We start from the raw sequence: 17975 nt of genomic DNA on the forward strand, positions 1-17975 counted from the left end.
ATATAAGCTTTTATTACTTACATAACTTACCTTGTCTATTGGAGGATTTAATATACTGTCACCTATGCAGATACATTCTGTAATATTACAATTTTGACATTTGTTTTACTACAACATTTTTTATAAGGTACTGCTAGATTATTAGTGTTTGTCTGCTACCTACAGATGTAGTGACATCAAATGGATTTAATGCCCTTTTTTAACTTCTCTGGGTGAGATACGAAATAGTTTAAAAAGTTACCAAGTTGTATTAATACTGATAGTCTACAAGAATGTACACTTAAAATTTTACTAAGAGGATAGATCTCATGTTAACTGTTTTTAGCACAATAAGGAAAAGGTTACCAAGTTATCTATGTCACCAAGTCATTTATCACTGAAATTTAATGACAGGCAATGTGAAGAAATTATATGTGCTATTACTGACACAGTTCTAAGTAAAACAGCTTATCTACTTCCAACCCCATTGACTGGAGTGGACGATAGTTAATCTAAAGCTTCAGAAACAGAGTAAGTCAGGAATGCATGCATGCTCAGTCACTCAGTAGTGTCTGATTCTTTGCAACCCCATGAACTGCAGCCCTCCAGGCTCCTCTGTCCTTGGCTTTTCCAGGTAAGAATACTGGAGTGGGTTGCCATTTCCTCCTCCAGGGGACCTTCCCAACCCAGGGATTGAACTCATGTCTCCTGCACTGGCAGGTGACTCTTTACCACTGAATTACCTGGGGAGCCCAAGTTAGAAATAATACCACCTTAAAGTTGATGCCACTTCATAACAGGCTAACACTTCATTTGTTTTTCACAACAATTCTGTTAGAGAAAAAGGGAAGGCAAATATTTTTACCTCTATTATTAGCACAGTGAATAAATGCTTGGTAAATAAATGATTGAAGTCAGAAAATCTGCCAGCGGCAAAACTAGAAACAAACTAACTCTTGACCTTTAGACCAATACCCTTTCACTTAAATGTGTAACTAAAAACAGGAAGACTTGGATCAGTTCCATTCCACTTATCCATCTGAAATACTAAAATGAACTTTATCCTCACTATTTCACTTATTTAATACCCCCTAAATAAAGTGTCTGCTCATTTATAATAGTTTAGTTTTCAAAACTCTTTTCAGGGGACTAACACATTTTCCGACTCACCACACTGATAAAAGAGCAGCTGTCGTTTTGCCCGTTTTGGACTGGCTCCCCAGCAGTGTGCAGTGTTACACAAGGGCACCACAGCTGCGGCCTTGGGCTAGTTCTGGGTCTCTGAGGCAGATGCAATGATTCTCAATTAGGAATGGGAGAGGGAAGTCATAAAAGGATCCCCAATGAGTCTTTCCCAAACATACCATCCCCTTCTTGTGAGTATAAGATGCCTCTTGGGGGACCACATCCTCTGCCCCAGGGAACTAGCACTTCCAAGAGACTGTATCATAGCCCTCAGAGTCTTCTACCATTTGGGGCAAAATTCAAGTGTTTAGATAAGACCAATCATCCACACTACTTTTTAAGTAGCATTCACATACTTCAAAAGAGAAACTTCCAGTTAATTTGCAATCATTAACAGAATATTCAATATTTAACCATTAAAAACAAAGAAATAATAAAAAAAAATGTGAGTTTCAAAAGACATCATTTTAAACAATATTATTATATGGCCTTTATAATCTAAAAGGATAAAAACCTTTCCTAGCTTTCTTTCTAAAGATATCTGTAATAACGACTTTCACTGACCAGTTTTCCACCTCTGCTGTGATTGCAGGGCGTATCTGTCACAATCTTCTCTGCTTATTTGATGTTTTACAGCAAGATTCTCTGCAGTAATTGCCATCGGCATTTGGACATGCGTATCTGTTAATCCTGTCCACAGAGTGTCTTCCAGCTGTTAAAAGACATTAATAAAGTCATTTGTAAAATTTGAAAGTAATATGCTAACATTTCTTTAAATAATCAACAGTTCCAACAAAAAAGGTAAAAGTAAAATGAGGTTTTCTGATGAGCATTTACTATTACTATGATTTATATTTGGTTTTGAGACATTTTCTAAAAAAACTCCTAGAGGAAAACATAGGCAAAACACTCTTTGACATACATCACAGCAGGATTCTCTATGATCTACCTCCCAGAGTAATGGAAATAAAATAAACAAATGGAACCTAATTAAACTTAAAAGCTTTTGCACAACGAAGGAAAGTTTAAGCAAGGTGAAAAGACAGCCTTCAGAATGGGAGAAAATAATAGCAAACGAAGCAACTGACAAAAAATTAATCTCAAAAATATACAAGCAGCTCCTACAGCTCAATGCCAGAAAAATAAACGACCCAGTCAAAAAATGGGCCAAAGAACTAAACAGACATTTCTCCAAAGAAGACATATAGATGGCTAACAAACACATGAAAAGATACTCAACATCACTCATTATCAGAGAAATGTAAATCAAAACCACAATGAGGTATCATCTCAATCCAGTTAGAATGGCTGCTATCAAAAAGTCTACGAACAATTAATGCTGGAAAGGGTATGGAGAAAAAGGAGCCCTCTTACACTGTTGGTGGGAATGCATCCCAAACTAGTACAGCCACTATGGAGAACAGTGTGGAAATTCCTTAAAAAACTGGAAACAGAACTGCCATATGACCCAGAAATCCCACTACTGGGCATACACACTGAGGAAACCAGAATGGAAAGAGACACGTGTACCCCAATGTTCATCGCAGCACTGTTTATAATAGCCAGGACATGGAAGCAACCTAGACGTCCATCAGCAGATGAATGGATAAGAAAGCTGTGGTACATACACACAATGGAGTATTACTCAGCCATTAAAAAGAACGCATTTGAATCAGTTCTAATGAGGTGGATGAAACTGGAGCCTATTATACAGAGTGAAGTAAGTCAGAAAGAAAAACACCAATACAGTATACTAATGCAAATAAGTGGAATTTAGAAAGATGGTAACGATGACCCTATATGTGAGACAGCAAAAGAAACACAGATGTAAAGAACAGTCTTTTGGACTCTGTGGGAGAAGGTGAGGGTGGGATGATTTGAGAGAATAGTATTGAAACATGTATATGATCATATGTGAAGCAGATCACCGGTCCAGGTTTGATGCATGAGACAGGGTGTTCAGGGCTGGTGCCCTGGGATGACCCTGGGGGATGGGATGGGGAGGGAGGTGGGAGGGGGATTCTGGATGGGGAACACATGTATGCCTGTGGCTGATTCATATCAATGTCTGGCAAAAACCACTACAATACTGTAAAGTAATTAGCCTCCAATTAAAATAAATTAATTAAAAAATAAAAAATAAAAACACCATCATAAAATGCACACGTTCTCTGCTCTAAACACAGGGCTCTAAGGACGACCAACAGTGCTAAATGTGCAAGGTAAGAATGTAGAAAGTCATCCTACAATCAAAGCTTAAACCCTCAAGGTTCCACTTCGTAAGAAACTTCAGTTCTCATGCAACGTTTCCCTGTAGCCCACCTCTGTAAGGCAGTTATGAACACCCTCAGAGACTATAGCTGTGCTCTTTTTTCCATCCCACACCTCCAGTGGCAGCAATAGCAGGTTCTACCAGTTATTATGAGACTAAAAAAGCCCGGGATAGGCTGGGTTTTGTTATCCAATTAGTTAGTCTCTGATAAATGGGCCCCACCTGTTTCTTCTAGACTGCCTTGTCACCCTTTGAGTTGCTGACCTGTCTTTCCAAAGGTTTTCTCAAATGTATTAGGAATCTTACATATTATCTCATATTATTTAAGTGTTATTCAGTTCAACTTTCAAAAAGGCCAGGTGAGAAACAGGGTGGACAGGATAAATCAATGATTATGACTGGGAAAGCCTAAGAACATACAATGTCATTGGCCCTTTGATGCAAAAAGGACAGCACACTATCACTCTTAACAGTACTACTCAGGTGGTTTGTAAAGGACTGTTGTTTATCTGACTGACTTGGACACTATAACCTATTTCAAGAGAATGTTTTCTGTGGTAAAGAAGAAATCTATTTGATGGAGATTGCTCCAGAAATAAAATTTCCATTAATTACGGCAAAGATTTAATTATCTGGCTTACCAGTTGTTCAGTAGAGAGATTAATTCGATCTTTACCCATCTGTTTAATCCATTACTTCCCTTGCTTCATCTCCCCAAGTGTTAATTACACTAGCAGACGTGTGCTGAGATAAAGCCAAATTTTATGTGAGTTAAAATGTCAAAATCAACAACTATGAAATAGTTTACAGATTTCAAATAATTCATATCTTGCCAAATCCCTATTAACAGAACTGGTTTAAGTTTTTTTCTCTGCCCCAAAATGGTGTTATTAAAATTACAGTATAATAGCATAGAAATAATTCTTAAAAATTTTAATGATTCCAACCTTGAGCTCTGATCCAAGCTTAGTTCCAAAACGAATATTTCTGACACAGTAGGGAGCCTGGCTCATGCTTTCAGTTCCTCCACACAGGACAACTTCAGAGTCTCTAGAACAAATTTCCTATTTAAAAACAAACAAACAACACCCCAAAATCCTTTTATTGTGACGGAAATATGTATTAAGCAGTAAACCAACAGTGAAGCTAATAAGTGCCCTTCTTACAGTCAAACGTTCACATTACAGTGTCTCAAAGGGAAATACAAGTGATTTCAAAGCGAATGTAAAATATTCATTCCCAAGATACAAGGAGGAAAAAAGCTAGCAGACTTTTCAATAATTTACGTAGAAGTAACAAATCCTACCTACATTTTGACAAAGAATGGTAATTCATAACTCAATACACATCTTGAAAACTAGCAGAGATATTATAGTATAAATGTACAGATTGCCAGCAGATAAAGAATAAGCCATTAAAAAGGCAAAAGTAAAATTTATCCTATTAATCAATGGACTTGAAGTAGACCAGCTTTATAAAAACTATGTTAACCTATGGTAGTCATAAAGAGGAATCTGTTTATTCCAATTTTTCCCACTATTTGCATTTCTCAGAAAAACCCCAAATAACAATCCTCTAGGAGCCCAATGTTTAAAATGATTGCTAGGAAAATCAGGGTACATATATTGTAACAGAAATAAATAAATGTGAAAGTAACTTGTTCATTACAATATGTTTTATCTTTCATTTTGTAATAAAAGATGAAGACTTTGAAAACATAAAGACATTGACAAATTAAATTTTACTGTGTCCCTTTTCCCTATGCTCAAGGGAGGAAATCTATTTGCTCAACTATCCCTTGAAGAGATACTAGTTTGTCCTTTGACCAACAGTATTATTCAGTACCTTTATAATAAAATACATTTTGTATCATCCTCTAAATTCTCCAACTCCCTTCCTTACCTTATAGTCTTTATTCACTGTTTTGAACTGCCTTACCTGGAACTCTTGTAGACCTGGCATCAGATTCTGCCACTACAACTTAGTAAACTTAATGCCTTTAATAATCAATTTCCTTGCCTATAAAATGGGAATAACAGTTTTTGCCTCATAGGACTGTTGTGACGATTATGTGAGACACTGAATGTAAATCTATGTCTGGCACATAGGAAGCACTCAATAAAAATGAGTCACGACTAGCTTTTTAAAAACTGTGATAAAATACACATAGCATAAAACTTACCATTCTAATCAACTCTAGCTGCGCAAGTCATTAAGCACATTCACAATGTTATGCAACCAACTACCATTACTTCCATAAGTCTTATCAGCTTCCAAAATGAAACCCTGTATCCATTAAAGACTAACTCCCCATTTTCTCTTCCCCACAGGCCCCAGCAATCCCCATTTTACTTTCTGTCTCTATGAATCTGACCAATCTAGGGACCTCATATAAGTGGACTCATACAGTATTTGTCCTTTAGTGACTGGCTTGTTCCATTTAGCATGGTGTTTACAGGGTTCATCACTAGCTTTTATGAAATGATTTTCTTGCATGCTCATAATGTATATATCCAAAAAATGATTTTCTTTCTATGAATATTTTTCCAAGAAAAATCAAATATTGACCTCTCTTCATAAATACTATAAAATTTAAAACATAGTGTTACACTGAAGTGAGGCATTTCCTCTCAGTTCAGTTCAGTCACTCAGTCCTGTTCGACTCTTTGCGACCCCATGAATTGCAGCACGCCAGGCCTCCCTGTCCATCACCAATTCCCAGAGTTCACTCAAACTCACGTCCATCGAGTCGGTGATGCCATCCAGCCATCTCATCCTCTGCTGTCCCCTTTTCATCCTTCTCCCAGTCCCTCCCAGCATCAGAGTCTTTTCCAATGAGTCAACTCTTTGCATGAGGTAGCCAAAGTACTGGAGTTTCAGCTTTACCATCATTCCTTCCAAAGAACACCCAGGACTGATCTCCTTTAGAATGGATTGGTTGGATCTCCTTGAAGTCCATGGGACTCTCAAGAGTCTTCTCCAACACCACAATTCAAAAGCATCAATTCTTCGGTGCTCACTTTCTTCACAGTCCAACTCTCATATCCATACGTGACTACTGGAAAAACCATAGCCTTTCCTAGATGGACCTTTGTCGGCAAAGTAATGTCTCTGCTTTTGAATACGCTATCTAGGTTGGTCTTAACTTTCCTTCCAAGGAGTAAGTGTTAATTTCATGGCTGCACTCACCATCTGCCGTGATTTTGGAGCCCCAAAAAATAAAGTCTGACACTGTTTCCACATCTATTTCCCATGCAGTGATGGGACCAGATGTCCTGATCTTCGTTTTCTGAATGTTGAGCTTTAAGCCAACTTTTTCATCAAGAGGCTTTTTAGTTCCTCTTCACTTTCTGCCATTAGGGTGATGTCATCTGCATATGTGAGGTTATTGATATTTCTCCCAGCAATCTTGATTCCAGGTTGTGCTTCTTCTAGCCCAGCATTTCTCATGATGTACTCTGCATATAAGTTAAATAAGCAGGGTGACAATATACAGCCTCGATGTACTCCTTTTCCTATTTGGAACCAGTCTGTTGTTCCATGTCCAGTTCTAACTGCTGCTTCCTGACCTGCATACAGGTTTCTCAAGAGGCAGGTCAGGTGGTCTGGTATTCCCATCTCTTTCAGAATTTTCCAGTTTATTGTGATCCACACAGTCAAAGGCTTTGGCTTAGTCAATAAAGCAGAAATAGATGTTTTTCTGGAATTCTCTTGCTTTTTCCATGATCCAGCAGACGTTGGCAATTTGATCTCTGGTTCCTCTGCCTTTTCTAAAACCAGCTTGAACATCTGGAGGTTCACGGTTCACATATTGCTGAAGCCTGGCTTGGAGAATTTTGAGCATTACTTTACTAGCACGTGAGATGAGTGCAATTGTGCGGTAGTTTGAACATTCTTTGGCATTGCCTTTCTTTGGGATTGGAATGAACACTGACCTTTTCCAGTCCTGTGGCCACTGCTGAGTTTTCCAAATTTGCTGGCATATTGAGTGCAGCACTTTCACAGCATCATCTTTTAGGATTTGAAATAGCTCAACTGGAATTCCATCACCTCCACTAGCTTTGTTCATAGTGATGCTTCCTAAGGCCCACTTGACTTCATATTCCAGGATGTCTGGCTCTAGGTGAGTGTTCACACCATTGTGATTATCTGGGTCATGAAGATCCTTTTTGTACAGTTCTTCTGTGTATTCTTGCCATCTCTTCTTAATATCTTCTGCTTCTATTAGGTCCATACCATTTCTGTCCTTTATTGAGCCCATCTTTGCATGAAATGTTCCCTTGGTATCTCTAATTTTCTTGAAGGGATCTCTAGTCTTACCCATTCTGTTGTTTTCCTCTATTTCTTTGCACTGATTGCTGAAGAAGGCTTTCTTATCTCTTCTTGCTATTCTTTGGAACTTTGCATTCAGATGCTTATATCTGTCCTTTTCTCCTTTGCTTTTAGCTTCTCTTCTTTTCACAGCTATTTGTAAGGCCTCCCCAGACAGCCATTTTGCTTTTTAGCATTTCTTTACCATGGGGATGGTCTTGATCCCTGTCTCCTGTACAATGTCACGAACCTCATTCCATAGTTTATCAGGCACTCTATCTATCAGATCTAGTCCCTTAAATCTATTTCTCACTTCCACTGTATAATCATAAGGAATTTGATTTAGGTCATACCTGAATGCTATGCTATGCTATGCTAAGTCACTTCAGTCGTGTCCGACTCTGTGTGACCCCATAGATGGCAGCCACCAGGCTCCCCCATCCCTGGGATTCTCCAGGCAAGAACACTGGAGTGGGTTGCCATTTCCTTCTCCAATGCATGAAAGTGAAAAGTGAAAGTGAAGTCACTGAGTCTTGTCCGACTCTTAGCGACCCCATGGACTGCAGTGTACCAGGTTCCTCCATCCATGGGATTTTCCAGGCAAGAGTACTGGAGTGGGGTGCCATTGCCTTCTCCATCATACCTGAATGGTCTAGTGGTTTTCCCTACTTTCTTCAATTTAAGTCTGAATTTAGCAATAAGGAGTTCATGATCTGAGCCACAGTCAGCTCCTGGTCTTGTTTTTGCTGACTGTATAGAGCTTCTCCATCTTTGGCTGCAAAGAATACAATCAATCTGATCTCGGTGTTGACCATCTGGTGATGTCCATGTGTAGAGTCTTCTCTTGTGTTGTTGGAAGAGGGTGTTTGCTATGACCAGTGCGTTCTCTTGGCAAAACTCTATTAGCCTTTGCCCTGCTTCATTCTGTATTCCAAGGCCAAATTTGCCTGTTACTCCAGATGTTTCTTGACTTCCTACTTTTGCATTCCAGTCCCCTATAATGAAAAGGACATCTTTTTTGGGTGTTAGTTCTAAAAGGTCTTGTAGGTCTTCATAGAACTGTTCAACTTCAGCTTCTTTAGCATTACTGGTTGGGGCATAGACTTAGATTACTCTGATATTGAATGGTTTGCCTTGGAAACGAACAGAGATCATTTTGCTGTTTTTGAGACTGCATTCCAAGTACTGCATTTCAGACTCTTTTGTTGACCATGATGGCTACTCCATTGCATCTAAGGGATTCCTGCCCACAGTAGAGGATATAATGGTCATCTGAGTTAAAATCACCCATTCCAGTCCATTTTAGTTCGCTGATTCCTAGAATGTTGACATTCACTCTTGCCATTTCCTGTTTGACCACTTCCAATTTGCCTTGATTCATGGACCTGACATTCCAGGTTCCTATGCAATATTGCTCTTTACAGCATCGGACCTTGGTTCTATCACCAGTTACATCCACAACTGGGTATTGTTTTTGCTTTGGCTCCATCCCTTCATTCTTTCTGGAGTTATTTCTCCACTGATCTCCAGTAGCATATTGGGCACCTACTGACCTGGGGAGTTCCTCTTTCAGTATCCTATCATTTTGCCTTTTCATACTGTTCATGGCGTTCTCAAGGCAAGAATACTGAAGTGGTTTGCCATTCCCTTCTCCAGTGGACCACATTCTGTCAATGCTGCTCTTACCTGACATCCACTCACAATGGACTGGAAACCAGAGCCACAGAGCCTGTTAATAGTGATAGCTGGGGTCTCTTTTGGGATTCCCACACGCAAACCAACATGTCTTGCCAAGTATATAGCATCTGAAGAACTCTGGAACAGAAGGAAAAGAAAAAGAATTGCCTCTATAAATCTAGGAAATCAAGAAAAAGGACAAAATATACTAAAATGTCCATAATCTTTAAAAAATTATAAACAATTTGGCTCTAAGGTATGACATAATACATACAGGTATAACATATTTTGTACATTAAGTGTGAATGATTTGAATATAAACTGTAATTTGGTTGACTGGTTTTTAAACAAACTAAGTATGAGAAATTCTTATATTAAATCTTCAGGAGAATACAGAATTTTATAACAATCAGAGCTGTTTAAAAATGTAATAGGCTGTCTCAAAGTAGTATGTGCTTTACCAAAGGATGCATCTGAGACTGTGGTTCGCAACCTTGGCTGCGCACTGTAATAACCAGGGAAGCTTTGTTAACGTAGAAACACACATAAAACAAGGTTATTTTTTGATCTGTTAACAAATATGTTGTGGCTGGAGGCTCACAGGAACTGTCATTTCACTGGAAACGGTTGTTCAGCAGTTGCTAATTCAGCATACTCTATATGCTGAATATACAAAACGACAAACTATACAAAACATAACTAGTGTGAATATTGAGAACTGACTACCATGAACAGTTGTGTGCCAATAAATTATATGCATGCATATTAAATCACTTCAGTGGTGTCTGACTCTTTGTGACTCTATGGACTATAGCCTGCCAGGCTCCTGTGTCCATGGGGATTCTCCACACAAGAATACTGGAGTGGACTGCCATGCCCTCCTCCAGGGGATCTTCCCAACCCAGGGATCAAATCTATGTCTCTTAAGTCTTTTGCACTGGCAAGCAAATTCTTTAACGCTAGTGCCACCTAGGAAGCCCAATAAATTACTTAGGTGAAAAGGAAAAATGCCTTGAAAGAAATAACCTTCCAAAACCAAGTCAAGGAAAAATGGACAATCAGAATAGAACTATAACAAGTGAGTTCAGTTCAGTTCAGTCGCTCAGTTGTGTCCAACTCTTTGCAACCCCATGGACTGCAGCATGCCAGGCCTCCCTGTCCATCACCAACTCCCAGAGTTTACTCAAACTCATATCCATTGAATCAGTGATGCCATCCAACCATCTCATCTTCTGTCATCCCCTTCTCCTCCTGCCTCCAATATGTCCCAGCATCAGGGTCTTTTCAAATGAGTCAGTTCTTCATAGCAGGTGTCCAAAGTACTGGAGTTTCAGCATCAACATCAGTCCTTCCAATGAATATTCAGGACTGATTTCCTTTAGGATGGACTGGTTGGAATTCCTCGCAGTCCAAGGGACTTTCAAGAGTCTTCTCCAACACCATAGTTCAAAAGCGTTAATTCTTTGGTGCTCAGCTTTCGTCATAGTACAACTCTCACATCCACACATGACTACTGGAAAAACCATAGCCTTGACTAGATGGACCTTTGTTGGCAAAGTAATGTCTCTGCTTTTTAATAAGCTGTCTACGTTGGTCATAACTTTTCTTCCAAGAAGCAAGTGTCTTTTAATTTCATGGCCGCAATCACCATCTGTAGTGATTTTGGAGCCCAAAAAAATAAAGTCTGACACTGTTTCCACTGTTTCCCCATCTATTTGCCATGAAGTGAGGGGACCAGATGCCATGATCTTAGTTTTCTGAATGTTGAGTTTTAAGTCAACTTTTTCACTCTCCTTTTTCATCAAGAGTTCTTTAGTTCTTCTTTGCTTTCTGCCATAAATGTGGTATCATTCTGCATATCTGAGGTTATTGATATTTCTCCCAGCAATCTTGATTTCAACTTGTGCTTCATCCAGTCCAGCATTTCTCATGATATACTCTGCATAGAAGTTAAATAAGCAGGGTAACAATATACAGCCTTGAAGTACTCCTTTCTTGATTTGGAACCAGTCTGTTGTTCCATGTCCAGTTCTAACTGTTGCTTCTTGACCTGCATACAAATTTTTCAGGAGGCAGGTCAGGTGGTCTGGTATTCCCATCTCTTTCAGAATTTTCCACAGTTTATTGTGATCCACACAGTCAAAGGCTTTGGCATAGTCAATAAAGCAGATGTTTTTCTGAAACTCTCTTGCTTTTTCGATGATTCAGCAGATGTTGGCAATTTGATCTCTGGTTCCTCTGCCTTTTCTAAATCCAGCTTGAACATCTGGAAGTTCATGGTTCACGTACTGTTGAAGCCTGACTTGGAGAATTTTGAGCATATTTTGCTAGCATGTTGGCTTCCCTGTGGCTCAGCTGGTAAAGAATTTGCCTGTAATGCAGGGGACCTGGGTTCGATCCCTGGGTTGGGAAGATCCTCTGGAGAAGGGAAAGGCTACCCATTCTAGTATTCTGGCCTGGAGAATTCCATGGACTGTATAGTCTATCGGGTCGCAAAGAGTCGGACATGACTGAGCGACTTTCACTTTCACTTCACTTTCACTTGCTAGCGTGTGAGATGAGTGCAATTGTGTGGTAGTTTGAGCATTCTTTGGCATTGCCTTTCTTTGGGATTGGAATGAAAACTGACCTTTTCCAGTCCTGTGGCCACTGCTGAGTTTTCCAAACTTGCTGGCATATTGAGTGCAGCACTTTCTTTTGCTGGCATATTGAGTGCAGCACTTTCACAGCATAATCTTTAAGGATTTGAAATAGCTCAACTGAAATTCCACCATCTCCACTAGCTTTGTTCGTAGTGATGCTTCCTAAGGCCCACTTGACTTCACAGTCCAGGATGTCTGGCTCTAGGTGAGTGATCAAACCATCGTGATCATACAAAGATCTTTTTTGTACAGTTCTTCTGTGTATTCTTGCCACCTGTTCTTCATATCTTCTGCTTCTGTTAGGTCCATACCATTTCTGTCCTTTATTATGCCCATCTTTGCATGAAATGTTGTTCCCTTGGTATTTCTAATTTTCTTGAAGAGATCTCTGGTCCTTCCCATTCTATTGTTTTCCTCTATTTCTTTGCATTGATCACTAAGGAAGGCTTTCTTATCTCTTCTTGCTATTCTTTGGAACTCTCCATTCAAATGGGTATATCTGTCCTTTTCTCTTTTGCCTTTAGCTTCTCTTCTTTTCATAGCTGTTTGCAAGGCCTCCTCAGACAACCATTTTGCCTTTTTGCATTTCTTTTTCTTGGGGTGAAGACTGAATTAATTAGTACAAAACACTACTCACAAAAAAAGCCAGATGGGCTTCATTACTGAATTCTACCAAACATTTAAAGAAGATACCAATTATTCACGAACTGTTCCTAAAGAATAGAAAAGGATCACTTCCCAACTCAGCATGAAGCCAAAATTATACTGATAAAAAATCAAAGATATCACAAAAATTACTGATTAATATCTCTTATGAATATGGATATAAAAATCTTCAACAAAATACTAGCAAACAGAATTTAGCAATTTAGAAAAAGAATTATACACTATGATCAGTGCAAGGGTCATCGAGAAATGTAAGGTTGTTTCATCACCTGAAAGCAATTAATATATCACATTGTATCAACAGAATAAAAACCAAAAATCATATTATCTCAGTTGACATAGAAAGAGCAACTGACAAAAATCTAACAACTTTTCATGATAAAAACACTCAACAACCTAGGAACAGAAAAAGAATTTCCTCTATCTGATAAAGGAAATCTACAAAAATCCACATAACACCATACTTAGTGCTGAAAGACCAGAGGCTTTCCCCCACAGTATCAGGAACAAGAGAGCAACATCCATTTTTTGTCACTTTTATTCAACATCAGAGGTTCTAGACAGAGTAATGAGGCAAGAAAAATAAATACAAAAGTAAAAGAAATACAGATTGGAAAGGGAGAAGCAAAATTATCTCTGCTCTCAGATGACATGATGTTATATACAAAAAATCCTAAGTAATCAACTAGAAAACCATTAGAACTAATAAATGAGTTCTGCAAGGTTTCAGGATATAAGATTAAATATAAAGATCAACTGTATTTCTTTTTTCTTAAAATCAACTGCATTTCTATACACTTGCTATGAACAATCTGAAAATTAAATAAGAAAACAGTTTCATTCACAGTAGTATGTAAAAGAACAAAATAGTAATAAATTTATAAAAGAAGTGCAAAATTTATATTCTGAAAACTGTAAGACATTGTTGAAAAAATTAAAGAGGATTTATACAAAAAACATGCCATATTCACAGATCAGAAAACTTACTAATACTGTTGAGATGGCAATACTCCGCCAACTGACCTACAGATTCAAAACAATCCTATCAGAATTGTAGCTGACTTCTTTGAAGAAATGGATAAACAGATTCTAAAATTCATATTTTAGAATTGCAGGAGACCCAGAATAGCCAAAACAACTTTGAAAAGAAAAACTGAGTAGGAGACTCACATTTCTTTGATTTCTAAACTTACTATGAAGCAGTGATAATCAAGATAATCAAGACAGTGTGGAACTGACATATAAAGGATAGACATACAGATAAGTGCAATAGAATGTGGAGTCAAAAAATAAAATCACGTGTCTATGGTCAGCTGATTTTCAATAACAGTGCCAAGACCATCCAATGGGAGAAAGAAGAGTCTTTTCAAATGGTGCTAGAACAACTGGATAGTCATATGCAAAAGAATGAATTTGAACCTGTACCTCAAAACATATATAAAAATTAAATAAAAATAAACCAAAGACCTAAATGTATGAGCTAAAACTTAGAAGAAAACATAGGAATAAATCTTCACAACCTTAGATTTGGAAATAGATTCTTATATAATGACACCAAAAGCCTGAGCAATAACAACCAAAATTGGGCTTCATCAAAATTCAAAATTTTCATACTCTAGAGGATATAATTAAGAAATAAAAAGATAATCAAGTATAGAAAAATATTTGTAGATCATAATTTCTGTTAAGGGACTTGTATCTAGGATATAAAAACAACACTTATGAATCAATAATGAAAAGACAAATAACTTAATTAAAAAGTGGGAAAAGGATATTAATTAGACATTCTCCAAAAATCCACCTGCAATGCAGGAGACCCCAGTTTGGTTCCCAAGTCGGGAAGATCCACTGGAGAAGGGATAGGTTATCCACTCCGGTATTCTTGGGCTTCCCTTGTGGCTAAGCTGGTAAAGAATCCGCCTGTAATGTGAGAGAACTGGGTTTGATCCCTGGGTTGGGAAGATCCCCTGGAGAAGGGAATATAGCTACCCTCTCCAGTATTCTGGCCTGGAGAATTCCAGGGACTGTGCAGTACATGGGGTCACAAAGAGTCAGACAACGCTGAGCGACTTTCACTTTCAAGAAGATATAGCAATGGACACAAGCTCATGAAATTATGTTCAGTATCATCAATCATCAGGGAAAGGCAAATTAAAACCACAGTGAGATACTACTTCACATTCACTAGCATGGCTACAGTAATTTAAAAAAAAAAAGACACACAATAACAAGTGTTGACAAGAATGTGGAGAAAGTGGAACCTTCATACCCTGTAGACGGGAATGTAAAATGTTTAGCCGCTTTGGAAAGCAATCTGAAAGCTTTGAAACAACTAAATGTAGAGCTAACATATAACCTAGCATTTATACTCAGGCATACACCCAAGGGAAATGAAAACCTGTGTCCACACAGAAACTTGTACATGATGTTCAAAGCAGTATTATTCACAGGGGACAGTTGTGCACCTCTCTCTGAGCCTTCTCCCAGCTCTAAGAGCTGAAAGCACGCAGTGGAGGAGGTGGCAGTAGTCTCAAGGCGTCTCACCCAGTCTGGAAACACCTTATAAGCCAGAAGAGCAGTGACTGGGGCTCTAGTACTGTCAGTGGCAGGGCTTCCCAGGTGGCTAGCAGTAAAGAACCCACCCGCCAATGCAGGAGATGTTAAGATGCACGTTCAGTCCCTGGGTTGGGAAGATCCCCTGGAGGAGGGCATGGCAACCCGCTCCAGTATTCTTCACTGGAGAGTCCCATAGACAGAGGAGCCCGGTGGGTTATATAGTCCATAGGGCTACACAGTCAGACACGACTGAAGGGACTTAGCACACACGCACTGGTGGTGGCAAAGCACTAAATGTAGAGCCTCCATCCCATCAATGAGGTGTGGGAAGAGTAAGAGCATCCCCATATCTTGACCACACTTTGAAGGCATATTCAGCTTTCAATTACTGCAAATGAGTGATCTATTTTGTACACCATATACAGCAAGGTAGAGGGTAAAAGAGCTTCTCATTCCCCAAAACAAACATTGACCAAACTTCTACTGTGTGTAAGAAATTATACACGACGTACTGCATTGCTTAGGCTTGCTATTCTCCCCAGGTGGCACACAGAGAGAACCAATTTACTTCAAGTAAGTCAAGGAAATTAATCTGTTATTTAAGAAGCAATGAAATGTATCCCAAGTCCCAGACAGATATGTAGTTTCCAAACATATGCTCCTTTGAATTATATATGCCACTGCTTCGGGGGTCAGGGAATTGCTTAAATTATGAATACCTTTAACTATTATTAACTAGTACACCATTATGACATGTTAAAGGAATTATTTTTAGAAACTGATAAAAGAAAGCAGTAGGAGTGAACACTTCCCTTCTGCCCTACTAACCTGCATGACATTGCCTACGACGACACTGTCGACAGTTTCAGGTGAGACTCTGCCAGCAGACAAGGCAGCCCTGGCAGCAAACTCAGCCATGTCAGTAGGTGTGAAGTCTTTCAGAAGACCTCCATAAGCTCCAAAGGGGGTCCGCTTAGCAGCAACGATGAACACACCTATTGCAAGGAGAATTTATAAGCAACTGCAGATTCGTCAGCAGCATCCCTAACATGCTTTAAATAATTCTCTGTGCACTTTACTATAAAGCACAATTTTCAATTAAATGACTGAAAATCTCCGTCCCTTAATACATAGCATGGGTCTCACACACACACAAGCAGTCCTAAGGGTTATCATTTTGATCAATACCTGCATGTGGCACCAAGAACTGCTTGGCAGGCTACGATGCAAATGCAAATCCATGTTGGCTGGACATTTTTATAAACTGATTACTTGCTGATGATTTGTTGAAAATGGAAATGCTTCTATTTGCTGAAATATATTGCTTAGTCACAGAATCAAAGAATCTCCCAACTAAAGGTGCCTGAAGGCCAAGCACTCACACCATGCACGCCCTCCAGACTATTTCTGATGAAAGGTCCTCTCTAACTTATGCTAAAGGCATGCTCTATTGTGTGAAGCAGTGTTACCATGAAAGGGCAATAGAAACTAACGATTTTTTTCTCATACTGAACTGGCTTGGCTTACCAAATCTTCCATCCACCAATCCCAGTTCTATCCAAATGCATCCCAAACTCAATTTATATAGCTTCTAGAACATATGCTGCTTTGAATTTGTATTATATACGTCACTGCTTCTAGAGTCAGAGGATGACTCAGATTACAAACTTCAAATAACTGGAACTATTATCTGTTACTCTTAGAATAAAACAGGCAAAATAGATATGCTGTTATCATGGGTAGCCCCTCCAGTATCTGATGTCAGCTAACATGTAAAATTCCCCAGACCTAAATTCTCTTTTCTGAAGTACGTAAAAAGTATCCTTTCAATAATTCTTTAATTCTGGCTGTTTTCTTCTAAAGATACTCTCGTTCACTAATATCCCTCTTTTAATGTGTGTCAGAGTATAACAAAGTTTCCTACATTTGACCTAACCACAAAGGATACAGAGGGATTATCTATACATCTATTAATACAAAGACTACAAATCTGCAGTATCACTATTGGTTCAACTGGTGTCCCTGTACAGACAGATACAAACTGCCCCTTCTCAAGGCACTCTAGTGCCACCAAAGGAAAAAAAGTCATGTTTAACAAATCTACAGGGACTAGGATGTGAGTGGCACCCACTAGAGTAGCAAAATGCAAAAATGCAAAGCCTGCGTACTGGGGAACAACATCAGTTAACAGCTGCTTCATCACATTAACATTTATTAGGCACTAGACATCTCATCACTTGTCATATAATATCTAATCTTCCCAAACAACTCTGCAAGGTAAATATTATAGTCAACATATCGGGGGTACTTACTGTATGACAGACTTCAGGCTTTATGCTTTACATAGGCTAAATTCTCTCAAAGACAATCTGAGCACACATTTTCACATCTTGCCAAGAAACTATGAGACTTTTTAACAATGGGTTTGTGCCCAGATACACAATTCTCCTTTATGTTAGGGATCTCTTTTGATAGAACAAACTAAACCTATGCTAAAAAATATTCCAGCTTTTTCTTTGGTTTCTACTTTGAGAAATTTACAGTCTAAAAGAATGTTAGAAGCAACAAACATAACTACAATTTAGAACAGATCTGATTGGTTCTTTAAAGATAAAGTATTCAGATATTTACAAAAGGCCATAAATATTACTTTAAAGTGAAAGTGTCACTCAGTCATGTCCAACTCT

At 38.7% G+C, this 17975-nt stretch overlaps 1 protein-coding gene across 2 annotated transcripts in view; it reads right to left on the reverse strand.

Moving 5' to 3' along the window:
* Positions 1 to 17975, reverse strand: part of ACAA2 (acetyl-CoA acyltransferase 2) — a 35137-nt gene that overhangs the window by 9872 nt on the left and 7290 nt on the right. The window contains exons 2-5 of one of the 2 annotated variants that reach the window (XM_027526147.1): positions 16117 to 16283; positions 9434 to 9562; positions 4384 to 4500; positions 1729 to 1876 (exon numbers count right to left, since the gene is read on the reverse strand). In XM_027526147.1, coding sequence (XP_027381948.1) covers positions 1729 to 1876; positions 4384 to 4500; positions 9434 to 9562; positions 16117 to 16283 — 561 coding nt within the window. The remainder of the gene's footprint in view (positions 1 to 1728; positions 1877 to 4383; positions 4501 to 9433; positions 9563 to 16116; positions 16284 to 17975) is intronic. The other variant, XM_027526148.1, reaches the window with a different exon arrangement.

This window comes from Bos indicus x Bos taurus, chromosome 24 (genome assembly GCF_003369695.1).
Source record: "Bos indicus x Bos taurus breed Angus x Brahman F1 hybrid chromosome 24, Bos_hybrid_MaternalHap_v2.0, whole genome shotgun sequence".
Taxonomy (NCBI): domain Eukaryota; kingdom Metazoa; phylum Chordata; class Mammalia; order Artiodactyla; family Bovidae; genus Bos; species Bos indicus x Bos taurus.